The 23,775-nt window shown below is 55.1% G+C and overlaps 1 protein-coding gene across 4 annotated transcripts in view; it reads left to right on the top strand.

Annotated features, from left to right (window-relative positions):
* IGF1R (insulin like growth factor 1 receptor) overlaps positions 1–23,775 on the top strand; it is a 231,257-nt gene that overhangs the window by 25,526 nt on the left and 181,956 nt on the right. For all 4 annotated transcript variants that reach the window (XM_037145944.2, XM_037145943.2, XM_037145946.2 and 1 more), the window contains exon 2: positions 21,891–22,436. In XM_037145944.2, the coding sequence (XP_037001839.2) occupies positions 21,891–22,436 (546 nt within the window). The remainder of the gene's footprint in view (positions 1–21,890; positions 22,437–23,775) is intronic.

Below are 23,775 nucleotides of genomic sequence, written 5' to 3'. Positions count from 1 at the left end.
TGCCGGGCCGCCGTCCTCCCTGCACCACGCCCGTCCCACCTGTCCGCCTGAGCCTTCGCACCCGCCGCCTGCTGTTGCTCCAGTTAGAGGGAGGTGTCCATCCGCCGCAGTCTGCGCCGTGGCGGTCGTGTTGGCCTCAGGGGCTTCATGGAGAGGGAGACGCTTGGGTATCTGGGTTCATCACAAAGGGTGGGCACCGCTGCAATAACCTCCAGGTTGTGGTGCTGCGTAACTTGCTAGATATCTGGGGACTCCTGGGAGATGGCTTGGATAGCCCCAGGGGGTTCCGGCCGCAGAGGTGGAAGTAGGTTTGGGACAGCGTCTCGCTGGGTGATGTCACCTGTGGGGGATGGCTCGCAGCCTCTCAGGGCTCACGCGCCAACCTCAGGGCGCTCCTTGGTGCTACTGTGACATGCCCTTCACCCCCATGGCGAGTCTCACCCCACGTATCGGTAAAGGTCAGTCTGGCTCCGTGTGACTCGAGAATTCTGTTTGTGGCCGTGACATAGCCCCATACCATACCAAGCCAGTGCTGGAATTTAGGGCCCTTGTCTGTGTCACCGGAGTTCCCGTGTGCTGTCTGTGACCACAAGGGGCTCGTCCTCGTTCAGCCTGGGTGGAGCAAGGGAGGAGAAACGCCACGATTTCTACCACATCATGGAAAATGGGCTTAGAACTTGGAGGGTGTCATTGGGTTCTTTCTCTCGAGCGAGGTGATTCTGTAGAGAGTGGAGGGTGATTATGAGGGAGGTCGCTGCCCTGGAGGGGGTCCTCAGGGCCCGGGCCCATCAGGGGCAGGGCTGAGGGGGGAGCGACATCATGGGCGTGTGCGCAGGCCGCAGCCGGGAAACCCGTGGGCACCCGCCGCCATCCTCGGGTCACGAAGACTGCTCAGTGGGGATCTGGTTCCACGTGACTTGGGTGACGTCCACCTCACACATAATGCCAAGACTCTCTCATCCACAGAGGTGATCTGAGCTGCTTCCAGAAGGGGCTGGAAACATTCCAGAAGAGTGACCACCTCCCTTAGCATATTCCAGAGGGCCAACCTTCCCATTGCAAAAGCGTTATCTGTGCTCTTGTTTTTTTTTTTTTTTAATGGGGGAAAGTGTCAAGTGTAATTACAAGAGGAGTCTTTTATTTTAAACAATTGAATCAGAAATGTTGGAGGTTTAATTGAAGGTCTTGTCTTCAGTTTTACATTGTCCTTTGGGACATAGGAACTAACATCTTTTTCTGGGTTGCTTTTTAAATTTGTATTTAATGTCTTGTTTGGGTCTCCCACGCAATAAGCGGTTGTACTGACTTAACTGTGCTTGCTGTGCATTGTACTCAGAGCAGGGTCCTCTCCCCAGAGTTGACAAACCCTCACGTCAGCAACCTCTTCACCTACCAGCATGTCTAGTATATTGTCCAGGCTCCACTCGACCACATGGTACTGAAGTGACTGGTTTGTCTTTCTCTCCCACCATTGTTACCAGAGGCTCTTTAAGAACAGGTAACACGCCCTTTGATTCCCTGGGGTCTGCCAAAGTGCCCGGCACATAGTAGGTGTTCATTAAAACAGGTGGCCTTGGGCTGACGTGGGTTGTGGCGCCGATCTCATTAGCTGGGGTGTGTGACTTAGAAAATGCCTCTTCAGGGATCTGCCCGTCCGTGATTCCTCAAGCGATCTGGCTATTTATCTTAGGATTTGAAACGTCAAGTGCAAGGACGGAGGGAGGTTCCCGCTCAGTCCCGCCTGCCCCCGCCCAGTCTGCGGCAGAGGGAATTGGGCCTAGTGGGGTCACTGCCTTGGTGTCTGAGAGGTGAGGTAACTTAGCTGGGCTCAGTCTGACACACAACTGTCCCGTCTGTTGAGGAAATCGTGGCCCGTGGACACTTTTGTGACCTTAGGGACTTTGGAGTCGCCATGAAGCGGGCACCCTCTCACAGAAGTGCCTCTGACAAGCCAGCCTCATAAGCACCTCCCAGCGGTTGCAGTTGGATGGCCAGGTTTACTGTTGGAAGTTTTTGGTGCATTTTGTTGTTCTCGTTTTGTTTTCAGGCAGGTTTGAGACACCAAGACCGGCGCGGAGGCCCGGGCATTTTGAAACCCAGACGTAACCCCCCCATTCCTCTTTCTCTGTTCCTTCTGGTCTCTGGGCCTCGGAGACGGCTGCTAATGGAACTACTTGTTCAAAATATGGGGAGGGGCCCTGAGCCCTGTAGCTCAGTGGGTTGGGCGTCATCCTGCAAAGTGAAAGGTCGCCGGCTCCATTCCCCATCAGGGCCCATCACATGCCTGAGCCGCAGGTTTGATCCCCAGCTGGGGCGCATATGGGAGGCAACCATTGACGTTTCTCTCTCACATCAGTGTTTCTCTCCCTGCCTTCCTATCTCTCTAAAAATAAATAAGTAAAATCCTTAAAAAATAAATACCGAGGGGTAATGAAATGTGAGTGCTGTGCGTGCCTGGCCGGCCCAGGTGCCCGGGATAGTCCTGGAGGCCGCGTTTCTACCCGCCTGGCCTGCGGGTCCAGCCACATGCCCGGCCCATTTGCACACGGCGCCGCCCATCCCGCAGCCAGCTGTTAAATCACTTTGGACGCGTCCACAGCCCCAGAAAGTCACAACTTCAGGGGCAAGATCCCATGGAGGACAAGGTACCAGAGGATGTCCCAGGGAGACCGCTTCTGCCTGGAAAAGCTTCGAAGACGCACTCAGCGCCATGAGCAGCCGGTGACCGTGACTGTTTTCCGTGGTGACTCTGGCAGCCTCCACGATGACCCGAAGTACGTTTATCACGGCCAGAAAAACGTGCCATGGCCATCCTTGTTTAGCATATAATGCCGCCTACCCTGCCTTTGTCTTACTGTAGTTCTTTTAAACATTTTTTCTAAATGAGACAAATGAATGTAAATAATAGCTAGAAATGGAAATAGGAAAAAACAAAACAAAACAACCCAAACACACTTGGCCAGGGCTCTTCCCAGGTTACGAGATGGCAGCCGGCCACCTGCAGGCCGCGGTTTGTTGAATGACCCTTCATCTGTCACACAGCCCTCGGCGGGGATCTTTCTCTGGCTCTTTCCGACCATTTTACAAATGTAACTAAAGCTTATCCAGATGAGGGCAGGGGACTTTTCTTTTTTAAAAGGTGCAAACTTCGGCCATTGGAATGTTGCCGTTGGGAGAGGAGAAAGAAAACCGGCGGCCAGAGGAGAGGCTGCCGGGGTGAGGACCAGCGTGGGGTTCGGCCCCCATAAATCTGGCCTTGAGCCAATAGTTCGTGACTGATTTTGAAGGAAATTACATTGTATCCCCTCCTCCCCCGAGGGTGTCTGGGGAACCTTGTAAGGGGGTGGGCCCCGTGCTCTGTGCCCTGCGTGTGGGTGTCCGTGTCCTCCAATGCGGGCTCTCCCCTGCACGTATATTTCACGGCTTTGAGTCCGCCCTTCCACTCTGCACATCTCGGGTGCCATCAACATAATTCGAAGATTGCAGAGTCATTGAAAAAAATATCTCAGGCTGAGCGTAGTGAGGAAAATCCGTTTTATGGGCCCAAATCATGTGCCAAGGCTGAGTGGAAACCAGTTTTAGATGATTTTAATGTATCTGTTTTTTCATCACGCCATCTGATGCACACCCGAGGGTCAGACTTCCCTGGCTGGCACATCCGATGTTGGTTTTCAGCCTTTTGGGAATCCATCGAACTTTTCAGTTGGCTTTGAAGAAGAGTGAGCAACAAGTGGAAAACTTATTTGAACAAATAATGAAGGAGAACTTCCCCAATCTGGCGAAGGAAATAGACTTCCAGGAAATCCAGGAAGCTCAGAGAGTCCCAAAGAAGTTGGACCCAAGAAGGAACACACCAAGGCACATCATCATTGTATTAGCCAAGACTAAAATGAAGGAGAGAATCCTAGAAGCAGCAAGAAATAAGGGAACTGTCACCTACAAAGGAGTTCCCATCAGACTGTCAGCGGATTTCTCAAAAGAGACCTTACAGGCAAGAAGGGGCTGGAAAGAAGTATTCCAAGTCATAAAATCCAAAGACCTACAACCAAGATTGATCTATCCAGCAAAGTTTTCATTTAGAATGGAAGGGCAGATAAAGTGCTTCTCAGATAAGGTCAAGTTCAAGGAGTTCATCATCACCAAGCCCTTATTATATGAGATGTTAAAGGGACTTATCCAAGAAAAAGAAGGTAAAAATATGAACAGTGAAAGGACAGCAAACTCACAGTTATCAACAACCACACCTAAAACAAAAGCAAACTAAGAGGACAGCTAGATCAGGAGCAGAACCATAGAAATGAAGATCACATGGAGGGTTAGCAACAGGGGAGTGGGAGGAGGAGAAGGGGGGAAAAGTACAGAGAATAAGTAGCACGGACAGTAGGTAGAAAATAGACAGGGGGGAGGGCAAGAATAGTGTGGGAAATGTAGAAACTCAAGAACTTATGGAGACTTCCGCCAAGATGGAGGTTTAGGTGGATGTGCCTTGCCTCCTCTCACAACCAAGTTTAGGGACAACTAAATATTAGCATCAGAAAACACAACCAGAACACGGAAAACTGAACTTTTCGGAAGTCCGCTAACAACAAATTCTTCGGCCCGACCGGTAAGGGGCGTCGGGTGAGGAGTTACAAAGGAGGGCTCGGTCGGACCCGGGCGCGGAATCCAGACGCGCGAATCCAGTCGCACGGGTTCCAAACCCAGGATTGGACCTAGTGAGCGACTGAGCGGCCCACCGGGTGAGCGACTACGGAGGAGTCAGTGCGGAGGCGGTGGCAACGAGTTGACTGTGGTTGCCCGGTTGCGCACGGGTGAGGGAGTGAGCGGTCGGACCGGCGCCGCCATTTTCCCCGCTCTGACCACGCCCCCACATACAGCATCACAACCCAGCGACCTGGGACTCCAAGGCGCCGCTTCTCTCACTTAAAGGGCCAGAACAGACCAAAAATGTCGCAGGGGGACCTCAAAGCCCCGGAGATAAATCTAAGTGACGAAGAAATAGCAAATCTCTCAGACGCACAGTTTAAAACACTGGTCATCAGCTTCCTCACAGATCTGGTGGACTATAGCCACAAATTAGAGAAACATATGAAGGCTAAATTAAGGGAAATGAATGGAATTCCACAGGAAACCCATAGAGATGAAAAAAAACTGGGACTCAAATCAATGGAGTGAACCAGAAGGAAGAAAAAAATAATCAATCAGAAAGGAATGAAGATATAAGAATTCAGAAAAATGAGGAGAAGCTTAGGAACCTCCAGGACATCTATAAATGCTCCAATATCCGAATTATAGGGGTACCAGAAGGGGGAAAGACACAACCACCAGTAGAAAAACTATTTGAACAAATAATAAAAGAAAATTTCCCCAATCTGGCAAAGGAAACAGACTTCCAAGAAATCCAAGAAGCCCAGAGAGTACCAAAAAAGTTGGACTCAAGAAGAAACACACCAAGGCATATCATAATTACATTAGCCAAAATTAAAACGAAGGAGAGAATCCTGGAAGCAGCAAGAGCTAAGGGGACAATCACCTACAAAGGAGTCCCCATCAGGCTGTCAGCAGATTTCTCAAAAGAGACCTTACAGGCAAGAAGGGGCTGGAAAGAAATATTCCAAGTCATGAAATCTAAAGACCTACAACCAAGATTGCTCTACCCAGCAAAACTTTCATTTAGAACGGAAGGACAGATAAGGTGCTTCTCAGATAAGACCAAATTCAAGGAGTTCATCATCACCAAGCCCTTATTATATGAAATGTTAAAGGGACTTATCTAAGAAAAAGAAGTTAAAGAAACATGAACAGTGAAAGGACAACAAACTCACAGTTATTAACAACCACACCTAAAATGAAAGCAAACTAAAAGGACAGCTAGATCAGGAGTGGAAACATAGAAATGAAGATTTCAAGGAGGGTTAGCAACAGGGAAGTGGGAGGAGGAGACGGGGAGAGAAGGTACAGAAAACAAGTAGCATAGACAGTAGATAGAAAATAGATGGGGGGGGGGGCAAGAATAGTATGGGAAATATAGAACCTAAAGGACTTGAGACACATGGACATAAGCTAAAGGGGGGTAATGGTGGGGTTGGGGGGGCAGGGTGGAGGGGAATGAAGGGGGGAATAGAACAACTGTAACAGCATAAACAATTCAAAAAAATAAATAAATTTATTTAAAAAAAAAAGAAGAAAGATCAGTTTAAAAAAAAAAAAGAACTTATGACACATGGACATGAACTAAAGAGGGGGGAATGGGGGGGAGGGGGTGTTCAGGGTGGAGGGGAATGAAGGGGGGAAATGAGACAACTGTAATGGTATAGTTAATAAAATATATTAAAAAAAAAGAAGAATGAGGCCATGTTCGAATTTGTATTGACAGCATCCTGATTTCCGGGGCAGGGGGTGGGGGGAAGAGATGTTGGTCGGGGGCCCAGGAGCCTAGCAGTGATGGGCTGTGTTGTTTAGATGCCCCCGACCCAGGGGTTGCCCCCCCCTTCCTTGCTGGGGCTGAAACTTATAAGAGCACTTCCTGTTTGGGTTGGTTAGCACTGGGGGCCAATGCTCTGCTGTGTTTCCATCCACAGCTTACTGCCCTGCTCTGCTCCCGATAACCCCCTGGACATCTGTCCTCTGACCTGCTCTGTCTGCCCCAGCTTCCTCCCAGAGCTGCCCCAGCAGGCTCGGACCACGCCTGCGTTTGCCGATGGTCTGCCCGGGGTCTCTCCCAAAATGCCTTTGGTGCCCCGCATGGTGCCCCCAGATGACCACGGAAGAGGGGCAGAGGGTGGGGCTTGGGGTTGTGAGCTCCTGCCCTGGCCCATGGCCACCGACCCAGTCACGTGCTGCTGTCCCTCCTGCTCACCTCACCGAGCATTACCAGGGTGCGTTGCCCTGTTGTGGACGTCCCATTGAACGGCATTGGCACACTCGGGAAGGGCGCTGTAGCCCTTTTGGGGGTGGCACAGGGATATTAACCTCTGTGGAACGTGCCTTCCAGGAACACTCCTGCGTGTCGGTAGGTCTCTTGCTTCTGCCCTGCCGCTGGCTGATGGGGAACTGTGGGGAAGTCCCCTGGCTTCTCCAGACTGCAATTCTTCATCTGTAAAATGACAGTACAGGTCCTTCAGTGATCTGGGACTCAGAAGGCCAGAGCTGGGGTTCTCAGGACGCCCTTGACCTTGTATACAGACTGTGTGTGTGTGTGTGTTTGAGAGATGGCCACTCAGACTCTCTGAAAGACCCAGGACCTAAGAAACAAGCCCAGACTAATCTCAGAAACTCCGTCACCTCCATCCCCTGCACAGCAGGTGGTGACTGGCTGGGCCAGATGTCACCAGGCAGTGAGCAGAACCTCAGCCAGTGCTAGCGAAATTAAATCGCTCCGGGAAAAAAAAAAAAAAAATCAATGTTAGTGAAATTAAGTCACTTGCTCTTAAAAGCAAAATGGAATAACAGTTTTTCATCTTCATTGGGCCATTTCCCCTCTAGCCAGCGTACGTCCTCTCCGCCTGTTTTCTATGTTCCTTTCAAGGAGAAGCAGCTCTGGACGGTGGCAGTGGGGTCTTAGATGCCCCAGCCGGGGACCCAAGGCTCGATTGATCCGTGGCATCCGACTGCATTTGCTGCAGGAGGAGACCTTGCGTAGTTGAACGGTGCTCAGAGGCATGTTTGGGTCTCTGCACACTCTTCCGCCATCACGGGTGTCGGTTACCATGACGTTCCTCCGCTCAGCCGGAGCGGTCTGGGGAGGGCAGCGTGCATGTAGTCAGGGGACCTCATCTGGTAGACTCTTTACCAGCGGCGCACCCCTGGCGTGAGGGGACGGGGAGCCACCTCCGAGGGTGCGCCTTCATTGCTCTTTCCTCCCACGACTTCTGTCTACACTGCAGGCCAGGGGGTCCGGGGTCAGAGGCGGTGCTAGAAATAGAACATTTGGGTCGACTTTTTGGGGATGTGGTTTGGGGACAAAGACACGGAACAAGTAAGGAGCGAACTGTGAGGAGGTATTGTCACTTTGAGGATGATTATTATAAAAAAAAAAAAGCTTCTGGTCAGAGACTTAGACAGAAGGTGGGGAGCACACACGCTCAGCCCCCCGGTTACCTGTGTCCCCCCTGCTCCCCCTCCCGCCTCCCCAGGGGTGTGCTCTGCAGACTCACTCTGCAGGGCCAGCAAGGCCTGTCCTGGGCGTTTCTGGAACATGTCTTGCACACCTTTCTCTAGCAGAGGGCCCTACTTTGTCTTTAAAATGCTCTGGCATGTACAAGGAGTCTGCGAACGTAAGGCCTTGTAAGAATTAAAACAGCGCAGCGTGACTGAGGACAGCTTTTCCTCTCCTCTCCCCGAATCCGCTCCCCGGCCCCCCTGCAGGTAACCTCCGCTCACAGCTCAGTGGGATCCCGAGTTTTTCTCCGGCGGGTGTATCAGAACGGTTTTGGGTTTACAAAAAATTCCCCGAGGCAGTGCAGAGTTCCTGGAGATGCCGTCACAGCTCCCCCTACTCTGTCGGGGGGCCCTGGCAGCTTCTTTAAAAGATGGACATTTAGGTTCTTTCCTGGCTTTTGGTTTTATAAATAAGCTGCTAGGAAGCATGTTCCCACGTGTCTATCTGCCCTGCTTACGTGAGGGATGAGTGACCCCTCGCTCCTCACTCCTAGAACGGGAGTCGCTGGGCCACAGGTGGTGGGCATCAGAAGTCTGGGGTCTCTGTCAGCCTCCGAAATGGCCACGGACGTATTTTCCCGCCCCGAGCAGGCGGATCCCTGGCGCCGGTGTCCTCACTCAAACTTGCTGTCAGGAGATTTGTGATTTCCTGCCCATCCAATAGATTAAAAATGTGTTCCTGTTCATTTCTCTCATTATGAAAAGCGTGCTCTTGGTGTCCTGGAAGCCTAAACGTGACATGACCCCAAGGTCTGGGCTCCAGTAATGTTGGATAAATGTCGATTTGGTACCAAGCACTGATTAAAAATGAAGAAAAAGCCCAACAAAATAGGGCTCTACCCACGAGGACTCAGAGCCTTTGTCCACGAACTGGCTGCCCCGCAGCGGCTCCCTAACCATGTTGGGGTGATGGTGGGGAGGCAGGTGGGGAAGAGAGAAATACATTTTGCTTAGAAACTCTGGGCCACCGAGGGGCACACAGGCCTGGTGGCTGAGCCGTGTGACGGTTCTAGATCCCTAGTCTCCAGGGTCATCATGCTTAGCTAAACCTTTGACCCATATTCCTTTGTCCCATGTTCTCTTTGCCCAAGGTGTTGACCTGGAGACCCCGGGGAGGGCTGGGGGCCACTGGTGTTCCATAGCCCCTCCTCTTGCCCCCAGCCCTGCCGGCCAGTTCCAGGCGAACACCCTTTCTCACTGCCCCCGATGGTCACCCAGCAGCAGTGCTGTGCCCAGGACACCTGTGAGCCTCAGAGCTGGGATGAGCACAGCTGAAGGCGGCGGGCACGGGGGTGGCATTGGCTGCGGGCAGGTGCGCGCTGCCCCTGTCGGTGAGCGGGGCCACCGCAGGTGGGGCCAGGGTTTGCCGCCCTACTGTGGGCCCCGGAGGCTTCCGTTTAGAATTTTCTTCTGCCTTGAAGACTGACTTCATTTGAATGCCGTCCTTTGAGCTGGGTCCCATGTGGGTCCTTGGGAAGTCCCGCCTCCGCTGCAAAGCGGGGACATGGGGCAGAGGGGGTCCGTGGTACTCACACCTCGCTGCTGCTTCCCAGCCCCCAACAGCGGCCGTCTGCCTGGTCTGGGTGCCGTGCAGTTGCTCCCCAGTGGGGTGGCCGTCTCTTTTCTGCACCCCGCTGCCTGGGGTGGAATTCTGCAGTGTCCTAGAGAGGGGAAGTAGGGGGACTCGGACTCTCTCAGAGGGGTCTGTCTCCCTCCTGCTCATCGCTTGGAAGCCTGTCTGCTTCCTGAGGAGGATTTGTATTTATCCTGTTCCACTTAGTAGCCACACTCCTACGTCTCTGTTTTACAGGTTTTTGTTTTTGTTTTGTAATGGCTCTTGTCTGCATGGCACACTGTGCCGCTGACTTGTAAGCACATGGCAGCCATTGCTGGGTGCGAAGGGCAGGGAAACTGAGGTAGAGCGGTGGCCGCTGCACCACCGGTCCTGTGCATGCTGTCCATGCCAAGGCCTGGGGTCCCGTGCCCCACGTTGCTGGGCTCTGCCTTGGTCCTTGGGGGACAACATTGCGTGTGCCCGCAGAGCTCTCGTCGTTGGGTGAGATGGTCCGGTCTTTACCCTTCCCCGTGGCTGGTGGGCAGAGACAAGGCTCTGAGGTCCTGCAGTGGAACCGTGGTGACGGTCCGTGCTCGTCAGTGGGGTGTGGGGGCAGAAGCAACGGCGGGGCCCCCACAGCAGTGTTTCAGCCCTTTGCCTGTGGGTGCAGACATCTGGAAGGTTCTTCACAGCCTTCCTTCCTTGTCTTCCTACGAGGGGTCAGGGCCACGGGGTTGACAGAAATGTGTCCCATGGGGCTTTTAAAGAGGCACCCAAGATGGTCAGGTAGCCTCAGGTGCCTGTGTGCCTGGCTGTAGCTTTGTGGCCACCCTTGAGGTCTCCAAAGAGGAAGTCCCTGCCTCAGAATCGCGTGAGGCCGGCAAGGTTTGTGCCCCAGCTCTGCCCGCTGGCGTCATCCCTCACGGGCCACCTGGTCACTTTGGAGCCTCAGGTATGGCGGCCTAAAACAGGGAGGGCGCCGCCCCGCCACAAAGAGCCGCCAGCGGCCGGTGAAAGCAGGCTTCCCCACCTCTGGAGTGTGCGGCTGCCCAGAGGTCTCCGGTACCTCTTCCGGCAGCCCAGTGTGACTTCAGAGCAGTCCTACTATGTGTTCTTATTTGGACCCCAGTTCGCTTACCCGGGGTTGGTCCGAGTTCTGGGTTCCTCTCCCCAGCCAGGGTCACATAGGATCCCACCTGCCCTCCTCCCGGGGGCCCTCGAAGACTGGCTTCCCACACCCATTCCGCACTCGGTGGACTCCAGGTCCCCGGCTGTCACTCAGAAGTTGTCCCATTCACTCTGTTCTCTTTTAAGAAGTGGACACAAACCCAGTTTGCAGGGTGGGGGTGGGCTCTCCTCTGGCCCCCGACTCTACTAAGTCTCCCCTAGCACCGTCTAAGACCACCTGAAGTGGTTTTTAAGTTTTTTTGGCATGCACAACACCCCATTATCACATCGAGAAATTATATCCAATTAAATCTCCTAAGTCTCTTTCACACCTCCCACATTTGTGCATTTCTTTTTTTGCACCCAAGTGTCCAAACACACAATTTCCTCTCGATTGCAATTCCAATCTGTTGATCTTTTTAGCTCTTGCCTCTGTCATGCGGTGCCTTCACTGTCTCTCCTGGAAACCTGTCCTCCCAGAGTTAGACGAACGCCTCATTTCTGCCACCGTTCCGGTGATTGATGAACGTGAGGAAGCATCCCTGGTGAGGAGGCGCCCGCGGGCCGTCCACACGAGCCCTCCCTCGGGCCGTTCCTTTAAGGAATTATGGTCGCCTTCTGGAGGACGAGTTGCATGCCAATCAAGCAGTTCAAATTCGGTTTGTGTTGCTTCAGCTCCTCGACAGGGATGGTGAAGATGCTAACAAAACAGTGGAGACAAAGTCCAGTGTCCCCAGCATCCAACCATTTAAAGCATCTTTACTCCAAGAAAAAAGGAGCTACAACTCTCATCCTTGTGGTTTATGATGGTTGATGGTACATGAATATCCGGGAGCTGTGGCTTTGCTTTGAAGGCTTGTTTTGTTTCTGCTTCGGGTCGGTCAGACTGCCAGAGGGCGGGGAGGGCTGGTCGCAGGTGGTGGCCTGGGTGTCTGGCTGCGTCAGGAGCGGAGCAGGATGGAGCTGTTTGGGGAAAGGGAGCTAGCTGACCCTTCGGGGCGCCGGGGCCTGGGAGGGCAGGCAGGAGGCTGGCGGTCCCTTCCCTGGGGCTGCTGCCCCGGCTTCTGTGCCGTGATGGAGAAATCTCAAATGCAGAGGGTTCCTGGTCTTGGTAAAAACCGCACGCAGCGTGCCTCCGTGAACGAGGCAGGGACGTCGTCCCTCTCCAGGTGCGGGGTGGGACAAGCACAGTGTGGGAAAAGCAGCCCTCCTGTGGGGCAGCGTTGAATCTGGAGGTGGAAAATGCAGAGGCCTTTCCGAGAAAGAGAAAGCTCAATGGCTTCAGAGGTGGCAGGGGCTTGGGGAACGGGCTGGAGAGGGATCGGCCCGCGTCTCCTCCTGATTCTGCACCTCATTTCCGAGGTGGGAGCTACATGGGCGCACAGGTGTTTCTGGCCGTGAGAAGGAACCTGCGAACACCCAAAGTTAGAGAGACTGTGAAATGGGCTGATGAGCCTGCCCTCGGGTCCTGTCAGCCAGTGAGGTTCAGCCACAGTCTAGCCTGCAGGGCGTGTAGGTTGCAGATGGAGTCTCAGCTCCTGCCCACCCCACACAGAGGTGTGTGCAGATGCCTGCCTCTCCGACCACTCATCCTCATGGGCCCTGGGGAGGCTGTGCGAGACTTCGGCTGGGCGGCCCCTGTTTGTGCCCTGAGGGGTCCGGCTGTGTGTGGGGGGCATAGACTCACAGGGAGCCTGCCGTCCAGCTGGGCTCTTCCCGCTCCTCAGAGGTGCACAGGCCGCATGGCTTATCCTGCTGTGACCCACGGGTGGGGGAGAGAGTAAAATGTAGCCACAGTTTCCCCTTGTCCTTAAAAATGACGGCCAAACACACATAACATGACACATACCATCCCTCCCAGTTTTAAGGAAGCAGTCACGTGAAATGCAGCCAGACTGTTACACCACCAGCCTCCAGGACTGCCCTCACCTTGCAGAACCGAAGCTCTGTACGAGTAACTCCCCCCAGCACCTCCCCCAGCCTCGCTCATGGCCACCGCTCTGCTACTTTCTGTCTCTCGGAATTCAGCCAGGTCTGGACAGGCGGAGCAGGCGGCGGTGGGGCGGGGATTTTCTCGGTGGGGGCGCTGCTGGGTTAATTTCAATCAGCATAGCGTCCTCAAGGTTCATGCATATGTAGCGTCTGTCAGAATTGCCTTCCTTTTTTAAGGCTGAATAATATTCCCTGTGGATACAGAATGCATTTGGTTTATCCGTTCGCCTGCTGACAGGCACCAGCTCTGTGTCCGCCACTGGGCCGCTGTGAATCGTGGTGCCGGGAATGTGGGTCCCTGTACTTTTGTCTGATTGTTAACCGCTGCCAGAACGAGTGTTCCCGAACTCTGTATCTTTACCACATTCACGCCCACGCCCTGTTTTCCGTGGCTTCGTGAGTGGGGAGGCACTGCATCCCGTCAGGGGTTTTCTCTTGCTTTTTTAGTAGCTTCTGTTCCAGCCTTCCTCGGCCCTTCCCTGGAAGAGCCTTGGCTCTTCCCGGCCTTGCTCAGGCTTCCGCCTCCCCTTTCTTCTCCACCGCTGAGACCCCTGACCTCCTGGGACCCAGCCCCCCTTGACCCTCGTGGGCCTCAGCAGATGGCTGCCCAGCGTGCTTCTGTCTCAGAGCCCCTGCTCCGTGTGGCGTTTGGGCGGCTCCCTCTCTGGGCGTCAGAAAGCTGGTGGATGGTCCTGTGTCGGGTGATGGTTCTGCAGCAGGTCCAAGTTGACTCTGACATCCACCAGGAACATCAAGCCCTTGGCAACGACCCTGCATCTGGGTCACTGCCCATGAGTCTGGGGCCCACCTGGGCCCCGTAGTGGGGTGGCCTTGGGGCCCATCGGGCCTGGAGTGGCCGCTCCTGGAAGGTGGGAGGGCTTCGGGTTTGCTCACTGCTGACTTCGCGGCACCTGGAAAGTGCGCACTAGGACGTGTTGGGTGCTCTGTAAGTGCCTGTTGGCAGAACGAATAAATTCAGTCCTAACTTCGCACCTGAATTGTGAGGAAACTGAGGCACAGAGCATTGGGGTGACCGACCTCCGGCTACATGGTGAGTGGTTGGTGATGGGCCTGAGTATTGCTGGGTCCCTGAGGACGAGCCCAGTGACCCCCCCCCCCACCTCTAGCAAAACCCCCAGGTCAGATAAAAGGCCGCAGCGATGCAAGGGGCCGATCTGCCACACTGCGTGCACGAAGCATCGCACTACGTGTGAGGGAATAGATGAGTGGGGTTTCTACACTGGTCGTCTGCTTGTGTAGACAACAGGCTAACCGGAAAGAGTCTGAGTCACTTAAGGCAACTGGAACATCGTAGCGCAGGGTCAGAAGCGCTGGAAATGAGGATGTGAACTCTCACTGGAGTGGTGGAACGTGTTCTAGAAAGGGGGCCAGTGAGAGAGCCCGGGGGCCACGGGGCCAGCGTCTCGGGAAGGTTAGCCTGGTTCTGAGCGGAAAATCTGCAGCCACGAGAGAGGGCAGAGGGGGCAGCCCGATGGCGTGCTGTCCGGGCCCCGCTGCTGCAGGAGTGCTCCGCTGGCCGCGGGGTCTGCCCGCACCTTCCTCTGTGTGCCCAGCCTCTGTAGCGCCATCCGCTGGCTGGGCACTGAGATTCACCAGCTGGAGGTTGGGGTGCTGCTCACCAACACTTCATTGGTGGTGGAAGGCTGTCCCCCAGAAAGTGTGGTAGTGAGGTTCCCACAGGGTCCATGGGGCTCTGAGTAGTGGGTGGGCATAACCAAGGGAATCTAGTCTCTGCATGCACTTTGTCAGAAAGGCTACCAGCCAGCAGAACAGGGAGTAATTAAAAGCATAAGAGGCTCTTATAAGGTTGCTTTTAAATCATAGAGATAGCCCTGGCCGGGGTGGCTCAGTTGGTTGGGCATTGCCCTGCAAACTGAAAGGTTGTGGCTTCAATTCTTGGTCAAGGCACATGCCTTGTGGGTTCAATCCCCAGTGGGGGTACCTACACAAGTCAGCCCATCAATGTCTCTCTCTCACATCGCTGTGTCTCTCCCTCTCCTTTTCCCTCCCTTCCCCTTAGACAGAATACTGGACCTTTGACATCTTAAGATTAGAAAGGAATTTGGAATACTTGTCGGAGCAGGCAAAGTTGTTTTTTTGGAGACCTGGGAAGACAGTTGGAGCTGCTCCGGTGAAGCGAACACAAGTTGATTCTGCGCCCATCTGGCGGGCTCCAGGTCCTTCAGGTGGTGGCCCCCTGGGGCTGGTACTGCCTCCGGTCTTTGAATTAGTTCAGAGCACAGTTTCCATTTCTTCCACTGCCAGGCAGGTTGGAAACATCTTCTCCATCTCTGTAAGTTCTTTGACACATTGTATCACCCGACATTGTGTCTACCCCTCCCCCACCCCATGTTAATAGATTATTTGCCTTGAGGCTGCATCTTCTGTGGGCAGGGGCTGTTTGGTTTTGGTTCTGTGAATAAGGACAAAGATAGCTCCTGGGTGGGGCGGCGCAGAACCGCTAGTTCTGTTCCTCACGAAAGTCTTTAGTTACTGAGCCGTGCCAGTGGGTGGGGACTGTTGTCTGTGGGAGAGATAAATGTATGTATACAATGTAAAAGTATATCTACTATGTAAACACATTCTCATTGACACTTGGAGATAAAAGGATTAACATGAATTGCGACTGTTTACACGTACACAGAAAATTCAACTGTAACAAATTCTGCTCTAACTGGCATCAGGGTTTGTTATCATAACATCGTTTCCAGCCCCCTCGCTGAGTTTTTTGGTTAGTTGCACTCTACGGGGGAGGCGTGGGTGGAAAGTCATGCCCCCCCCATTTCTTTGAGCTCAAGGGGGTTGCGCTCAGATCTCGCATGACCAGGGGTCGGGATGGCAGGTTCAGCAGCCACGGGAGGGCCGGGAGCGGCTAGGGGCACCCCTTCCCCACCCCATCCTCCTTCCACTTTGCTATATTTCAAGCATAGCTTCTTTGGGTTGCTTGGGGATTTTCTGATAGAATGAAGATCCAATGAAAATGCACAGGGACACAGGTGTTACCTGTCCCACACCACAGATCAGGTGGGTGGGTGGAGTGGGGTGGAGGGGTTATTTCGTATAGGAGCGGTTCTCAAGGGGTGGGGCCCAGAACAGAAGGACCACGGGCACCAGGCACTTACTAGAAATGCAAGTTCTCAGGCCCCTGCGGTCTGTTTCCACAAGCCCTCCCATCCAAGGGCTCAGGATTCAGAGACTGTCCTTGTGGCCTCCAGGTGAAGTCGACCTCCTAAACATGACTCCTTTCAGCTCTTTACTGCCTGCCCTGATGTCACCGTGCCCCTGGGGTCACCCTGAACTGCCCCTGGAGAGAGCCTGTGTTCCTCCCTCTGTCTGTCCCAGGCCCCCCACCCCCACCCCCTTTCGGGGCAAGACCCTTCTTGCTCCTTCTTCACACCATCCTCAGGGCTCCTCTCCTCTGGAAAGCCTTCCCGATCTCCCTAGAGACGGGGCGTCATGGGTGCCCCCCCCTTTGCCGGGTTTGGCCAGGGAGGGGGTCAGAAGGACCATCAGTGAGTGATGTTCCTCATTCCCCCTCCTTGTTGTAGACGAGTAATAGTTGCATTGGGCCAACAAGATGATGAATATTTTTATTATTGTTTAACTTATGTAGTCACGGTGCCTGCAGCTTCTGACAACGGACAGGAACGTGGGAGCTCTTACCTGACCCTGATGAGGCGTAGGTAGGCTAGGTGTTAGCAGCAGGTGAAGAAAAGGGGGGTCACAGGTGGACGTGCCCCTGGGGGGCAGGACCCAGCCGGTGGGTGACGCTCGGGGACTCAGCCCCAGTCACCTCACTGGTCTTTTTCTGGAGCTCTTCCAGGCATCTGGGGATGCAGCTTCTGGGGGGGGGGGTCTCAGCCAGAGGCCTTGCATTTGTCCTTGTCCTGTGCGCACTTCTGGGGGGTTTAGTTTCCACATCCCTGTCGTTTGTGTATGCCACTCACAGGGAAGCCCCCACCCCGAGCAGAAATCTTGCCTTTGGATGTTTGGGAAAACACCTAGGGAATTTGGGGAGCAGTATTTGTCTCCATGACAAATGGAGTATTTGACTTCATTTAACCATTCATGGTATCTTTGGGGATGAAAATTCTACCACCCACCCCTACCCCAGCCCTCACCCACCTGCCGGGCCCCCTCTGTGGTGGCCCGGCTCAGGCGGCGGCCACCACCGCCTCCCCCCGCCGTTCCCTGTCCCCAGCAGAGGCGGTCCTCCGGCTGTTCCGGTTCTGCCGCCCTGTTCACTGGCTTTGGGCCTGCTGTCCGGGCCGCACCCTACCTGCTGGTTGGCTCCCACCTTCATTTCCGTGAGCTTCCCGGCCACCTCGCCCAGAGTTCTCCGAGCTTTCAAAGGACCTGTGGCGACTTCCCCGGGAGCCGCGGCGAGCCTCTTCCCTTGGTCCTTGCATCGTGTCACGGCCCGTGGGATGTGCGTGACGTTCTCTTTCTGCGTGTGGCATGTGCCTTCTGAACATGGAGCCGCCGCTCAGGGGCCAGCCAGGTTTTCCCGTGTCTGTGGCCATCACAAAACACCCCGGAGGCCAACGCTGTCACCCCCGAAATGCGACACAGCTGGTGGCCGGTCCTGTTTTGCACTCTGTGGCTGGGGCTCCCGTGTCCTCTCTTCAGGAAGAAGTGGGTCCTTTCTTCCTCCTCCCCCTGCCCCCCACGACCCTCTTCTGTAAATGGGGAAGGCGTGTCCAGTGTGGGGACCTTGGCTCCTGTTAGCTGAGCGGTCCGCGCTGGCCGTGGTGTGGGCCCAGGGAAGTCGGGCTTCCCCGCTGCCTGTTTTGATTGCGACATGAAAGTCCAGCAAACTTCCGTTACGAGTCTTCATGCTGTCTAACTTGGTCTGTTGGGAGTGATCGCAAACCTGTCAATACCTGGCCCTTTGTAATCTGATCAAACACATTGAATGCAATAATCAATTGAGCTAAGTACTCTCCTATAGAAACTTCTGTTTATTATCTGAGAGCAAACTGACATCCTTCATTTATAACGGGGTGGAAAGAATATGAGTTCTTACCTAGGCTGGGCAGAGGAAACAATAATAATTAAAAAAAAACAAAACAATGAAACTTTCACAATGAGTCATTGACCCGAAGGAAGCTAGGTGTTTTGTTTTAAATTTATTTTGAGAGCACTCTTGGTGCAAATACCAGATAGAGACCTTGTTCTTTTCATTCCACCTCAGGCTGACTTAACTCAAGACTAGAAACCAGGAGCCCTGGCCAGGTAGCGCAGTTGGTTAGAGCGTCATCCCAATACACCAAGGTTGTGGGTTTGATCCCCGGTCAGGGCACATGCAAAAATCAACCAATGAGTGCATCAGTAAGTGGAGTTAATGCCCGGCGATCACTCAGCTCACGGGTACCCTTCAGGTACTGGCACTTCAGACATGGGGGGCACTAGGAAAACGATGACAGAGACAGATGAGGGGGGAGAGAGGAAGTTAGTTGCGGGGGCTGTTGACTCCAGGGTGTTCGGGCACAGCTCTGAAGAGGTGGCATTTGAATGGCTGGAGAGACTCCTGATGAGAACCGGGCAGCAGGGGACGAGGAGGGAGGAGCCCGGTGGCCAGGACGAGACCCTGTCGGGGCTCCCGGCCTGGTGCTGCCGGCTCAGCAGCGGACTGGGACGTGGAGGCTGCACCCCAGGGAGGGCGTCGGCGTCGTCCGGGCTGGAGGGGACGGTGGCTCAGATCTGAGGCACAGCAGTGGCGACAGATTGGGGAAAGCTGTCCCTTCTGCACACGTGTTGACCACGCGTGTTGATGGGCACGCCAAGTGCTGTTTGAGGCTCTGGGGACGCCAGCGTGGGCCGCGCAGAAGGTCATTTTCTGTCCTCCTGCGGGGGGTGTCGTGGTGCGAGTGGGGAGGGAGAGGGCCCGAGCCAGGCCCCGAAGGGGGTGGACGCGCACCGGGAGGGAGAGACGTGGGCGGTGGAGGTGGGGGAGCCAAGGGGGTGGGGTGCGCTTGAGGGAAGAGCACCCGAGACGCCCAGACTTGGGAGCAGTAGCCAAGAGGACTTCCTGGGGTGTCATTAACATTAACATGTGCGAGTTTGGGGTGGGGTGTGATGCTGAGACACCTGTGGGCATTCCAAAGTGGTCACAGGAACCTTCGTTAACACCCCCATCCGCTCACGTAGTTCCAATTGCCTTGTGAGTGCGGAGATAGATAACACTGAAGACCTGCTCTCTTATACGTATAGCGTGTTGTTAATGAAGCACAGTCACCGGCTGCAGCAGCAGGTCCCCAGGGCTCAGTGGCCTGGTCCCCGAGCCCCTGGCAGCCACCACCGTTCTGCCCCCTGTGTCCGCGAATTCCGCTGTTTCGAGTGTCCCGTGTCAGTGAGAACGGACAGACTTTGCCTTTCTCTGTCCGACATTTTAGCGAGCGTGATGCCCAAGGTCAGGGTTTACGTGGTGCGAGGGGAGAGCAGAACCGGGAATGACCCTTTGATTTTTGACAGGAGCTGTTTGGAGAACGGGGGCATCATTGACCGGGATCCAGACGCTTGGGAGGTGATGTAGGGGCGGGTGGGGGTGAGTTAGTAGACTTCAAAGGGAGCCGTGGAGGAGGCAGATAGGTACACAGCCTCGGGGCGCAGGGGACTTTGGGCCCTGCGGTGTGTGGGTGGCACAGGAAGCCGGTTGCCCGGGTGGGGTGACGGAGGGCGCCGTTTTGAGGTCCGGTTGAAGTGGAGGAGAGGTCGGTGGGCGTGTGGGATCGGAGAGGCCTAGAGAGGGAGGAAGCCTCAGATGTCTCCGAAAGGGACAAGCGGCGCCAGGATGGGGACTGTCGTTGGCCGTGGTGACGTCCCTGGGCGCTTTGCGAAGAGCTACTTTGTGCAGTGACTGGGACAGAAGCCCCGTGGCAGGCAGGGGGTCGGGGGTAACCACGCTGAGAACCGTCCCCAAGCCTTGGGTCAAGGATGCGACCTTCTATGAGTGACGCGGCCTCTCCAAGTCTCTTTCCTCACCTTCCCAGCAGTGCGTGTGTTATGTACGAGGCGTGAGATGTGGTCGAGAGCGTTTCGTGAGACGGGACAGGGCCGCAGCCAGAGCTAGTGCAGCAGCCTCTGTCGGGCAGGCAGGCGCGTGTTCGCCGAGGGCCGGGCTCTCCCGTTCTCTTCCCTGTTCTAGAGGCTCCGATTTCTTGTCATTAAGAAGAGGCAGTCGGACTGAATGCAGTGTCAAGTTCTAGGTTCTCCAGCTCTGCTCACCTTGCAGCCCCTGTGTCCCCCATCCCCACACTCTGTCCGGGTCCCATCCATGGCTGCAACCCAACAGGGCCTTCTCATCTCTTCTCCCTTGGCCACTCCACTTTGACCCTGCCTTGCCCTTGGCCACCAGGTTAACCCTCCAGCAGGACGTGAGCCTTGAGAGGGGCCTCCTTCCTGAGAGTCCTCGTCCCCACCTGTGATCTCGATCCCTCACAGTCCAGCAAGCTCCTCTGTTCCACTCGTCTCTGCGTCCCGGGCGTGAGATCTGCCGTCCCCTGAACGCGTCTCCTTCTGCCTCTTCTCTGGCCCCCGTGCCCAGTTTTAAGTCCTACCCTCCCTTCTCACACGGAGCTTCCCGGGCACTTGGACTCGCTCTCTGCAGGATGCTCCCCGGCCGCCCCGGGTCTGTCCCGCCCAGTTCCGTTCGCACCTGGAGCGCACGGACAGCGTGTGCAGCCCTGTCTGCCTCCTGCATGGGGTCACAGCTGTTTGTCACAGGCCTGAGTTCCTGGCCTTCACCATGAACCTCCTCAGGGGCTGCGCATCTCCCATGGCAGCGTATAGGTCGGGCCTTTCACACGTCCGTGAACTACCTGATTCTGTCTGAGAAGCCCTAATGGCAGGTGTGGAGATCACTAAATCCTAAGAAAGGAGCGTAACCAAGGGTTGGTGTGTCTGTGCGTGCATAGGATTTAAAAAATAAAACGAAGCCTTCTATTTTACCTGAAGCCTGTGCCTGGATTTCTCTTGAGAAAATGGTCTTGGGTGTTCCCAGGATGTTGTCTGTGATGTAGACAACGGAGGTAACCTAAATGTCCAACAGAAGGGGATTGGTTAAAAAGGGAAGTAGGAAAACCTCGTGGTGCGTGGTCACACCCTGGAACCGGCTTACTATTTCTCCTTTAAAACGATGATTTTGGAGGACGTTTGTTGACTTGGTAAAATGTTAGTAGAGGAAGTATGTTTGAAAATGGCGTATCATTATGTGACTTCCTTTACCTTAAATTACTTACAGAGAAAGGATAAGGGTACAGGTGGCAGACACAGGGATCCTCTGTGGTTGTTGAGAGTTTTAGTATCTTTTTGCTCTCTGTGACTTAACCTTTTAACGGGGAGCCCCGTGGATTAAAGTGGGGATCGTATACTTCCTTTGGGCACACGGACGGCGTGCTCTTGATCTTTCTGTTACGTTAGCCTTTGCGGCTGCATTTGTGTGGCGCTGGGGAGGCCAGCAGGCCAGCTGGCCTGTGTGAGCTGGTAGCAGGAGACCTGGGGGCTTGCTTCTTTGGGTTCCTGCCTCCCAAGTCACGGGAAGGGTTGGCTCTCCTGCTGGGTGCCTTTGAGGCTGGAAGTAGTAGGAAGTTGTGTTCATTGACTGGGAGCCAGAGGTGGGCAGAAGGGGAGTGGTCTATGGCCTCAGGCTGGCGTGGATCGCACCCTTGACTCTTACGTGTGCTCTTGTGTGGCCATGAACTCCGAGCCATGGTGTGCGTGGTAGCAGGATGGGGACGGCGTCTCCCAGGGGTGGTGAGAGTGCTGCCCAGTGTCCGGCCCCGAGCAGGCGCTTCCCAAAGGCCAATGGCCTGGGAAGCGACCTGGACCGGCAACCTGCCGCCACACCTCACGGTCATGCGCAGCACGAAACCGGTCTCGTTTCGTAGCGGTCATATAGGTGACCGAAAAGGGACTGCCCTGTGGGTTGGAAAGTCGATTCCCAGTGCCTCCCTGTTCACTGACACATGTCCCGCCCTCTCTTGTGTCCCCTCAGTCTGCGGGCCGGGCATCGACATCCGCAATGACTACCAGCAGCTGAGGCGCCTGGAGAACTGCACGGTCATCGAGGGCTACCTGCACATCCTGCTCATCTCCAAGGCGGAAGACTACCGCAGCTACCGCTTCCCCAAGCTCACGGTCATCACCGAGTACCTGCTGCTGTTCCGCGTGGCCGGCCTCGAGAGCCTGGGCGACCTGTTCCCCAACCTCACGGTCATCCGCGGCTGGAAGCTCTTCTACAACTATGCCCTGGTCATCTTCGAGATGACCAACCTCAAAGACATCGGGCTCTATAACCTGAGGAACATCACCCGGGGGGCCATCAGGATCGAGAAGAACGCCGACCTCTGCTACCTGTCCACGGTGGACTGGTCCCTGATCCTGGACGCAGCCTCCAACAACTACATCGTGGGCAACAAGCCCCTGAAGGAGTGCGGGGACCTGTGTCCGGGGACGGTCGAGGGGAAGCCCCTGTGCGAGAAGACCACCATCAACAACGAGTACAACTACCGGTGCTGGACCACCAACCACTGCCAGAAAAGTAAGGGTGACGCCCACCGCGGCATGCCTGCTGCTCTCCCCCCTCCCCTCCTGCTCGCCCGCCCCCCTCCCGCCCCCTCCTCTGAATGCATGGCTCCCCTGGGCGGGTGGGTGTGCCTGCATTTAGGACGTGGCCTGCTTGCCTTGGAAGCGGGGATGGGGGCGGGTCTTAGGGTAGTTGGCTTGGGGTAGCTTCTGGGACCCCAAGGGGTGAAGCACAGTGCAATGGCTGGAGGCCACCGCGGTTGCCAACCAGGCCGTTCCAACCATAACTAGAAGTAACTCCTCACCCTCTGGCCAGAAGCCTGCTGACCTGCTTTGCGTCCCCGATGGGAAAGGTGGCGTGGTGTGCCTGGAAGTTCCTAAGCCCTCACATACCAATCCTCCCATCCTTTGCCTGGTACGGCAGGCCTTCCTTAGCGTGAGTATAGTTGGGAGAGAGTTGAATGAAAGGAGAAAGTAAAGACCTATTTCACCTTCAGTGCAAGTGTGACCTCCACGCTGTCCGTGGTCCCGAAAGCTTTAGCCGACACGATGCTGAGGCTGAGGTGTCCTGGTTTGTGAGGGGCACCCAGCCGAGGCTGGGCGAGCCCTGGACCAGCTTCCAGGACTCCCGGGTTGAGGCGGTCCTTTCAGGACCCTTGTAACCCCCAGGCAAACCGTTGTGCAACTTTCCCGAAAGCACTCCAGTGAAAAAGCTTTGCAGTGTGATTACGGGGGATTTGGGGCCTGCTTGTGTATTTTTCTGCCCTCAACTTGTTTTTTCTTTGCCACAGTGGAGCTTGCCTGCGTGTGACCGACACCTGGCGAGCCAGGTTGCTCGGTATTAAAGCGAGACTCTGGTTCCTTGCCCTACAGCAGAGTTTAGCTCTGCTGGCCAAGAAGGCTCTGCTCACTGGTGGGAAGACAGTGTGGCAGCTATAAATAGCTATTATTCATGGGTGGCCAGCGAAAGGCCCAAGAAGCATCCACTCACAAATAGCCAAGAAATCCCACGTGGGCAGGCTTGCCTCGCATGGCCCACAAATCAAAGGCCAGACCCACAGGTAGCGGTTTTTCTGATTCCCCCTCAGGCCAGGGCCGAAGCGGGGACAGGACACTTTCTCTGAGCCGGCCCTGACGTGGGAACTCTGTATGGCTCCATCCGTGTGCATGTGAATGTCAGGTGCGGGGGGTGGGGGCCCGTTGGCTGCTGTCGGGACCTTGAGGAGCCGGATGGGTCCCTGCTGGCTCCTGTTGGAGGAAGGCGCCTTGCCCAAGCCGCACTCGGGATTGGTCAGAACGGGCCCTGGCCGTGAGGTCCTGCGCTTGTTTGAGGAAATAACACAGCATGTTTCTGA

This window comes from Artibeus jamaicensis, unplaced genomic scaffold, assembly GCF_021234435.1.
Source record: "Artibeus jamaicensis isolate MK-2021 breed Jamaican fruit bat unplaced genomic scaffold, CSHL_Jam_final scaffold_612, whole genome shotgun sequence".
NCBI lineage: Eukaryota > Metazoa > Chordata > Mammalia > Chiroptera > Phyllostomidae > Artibeus > Artibeus jamaicensis.
The sequence above is the reverse complement of the archived record's forward strand: the minus strand, read 5'-3'. Positions and strand labels throughout refer to the sequence as shown.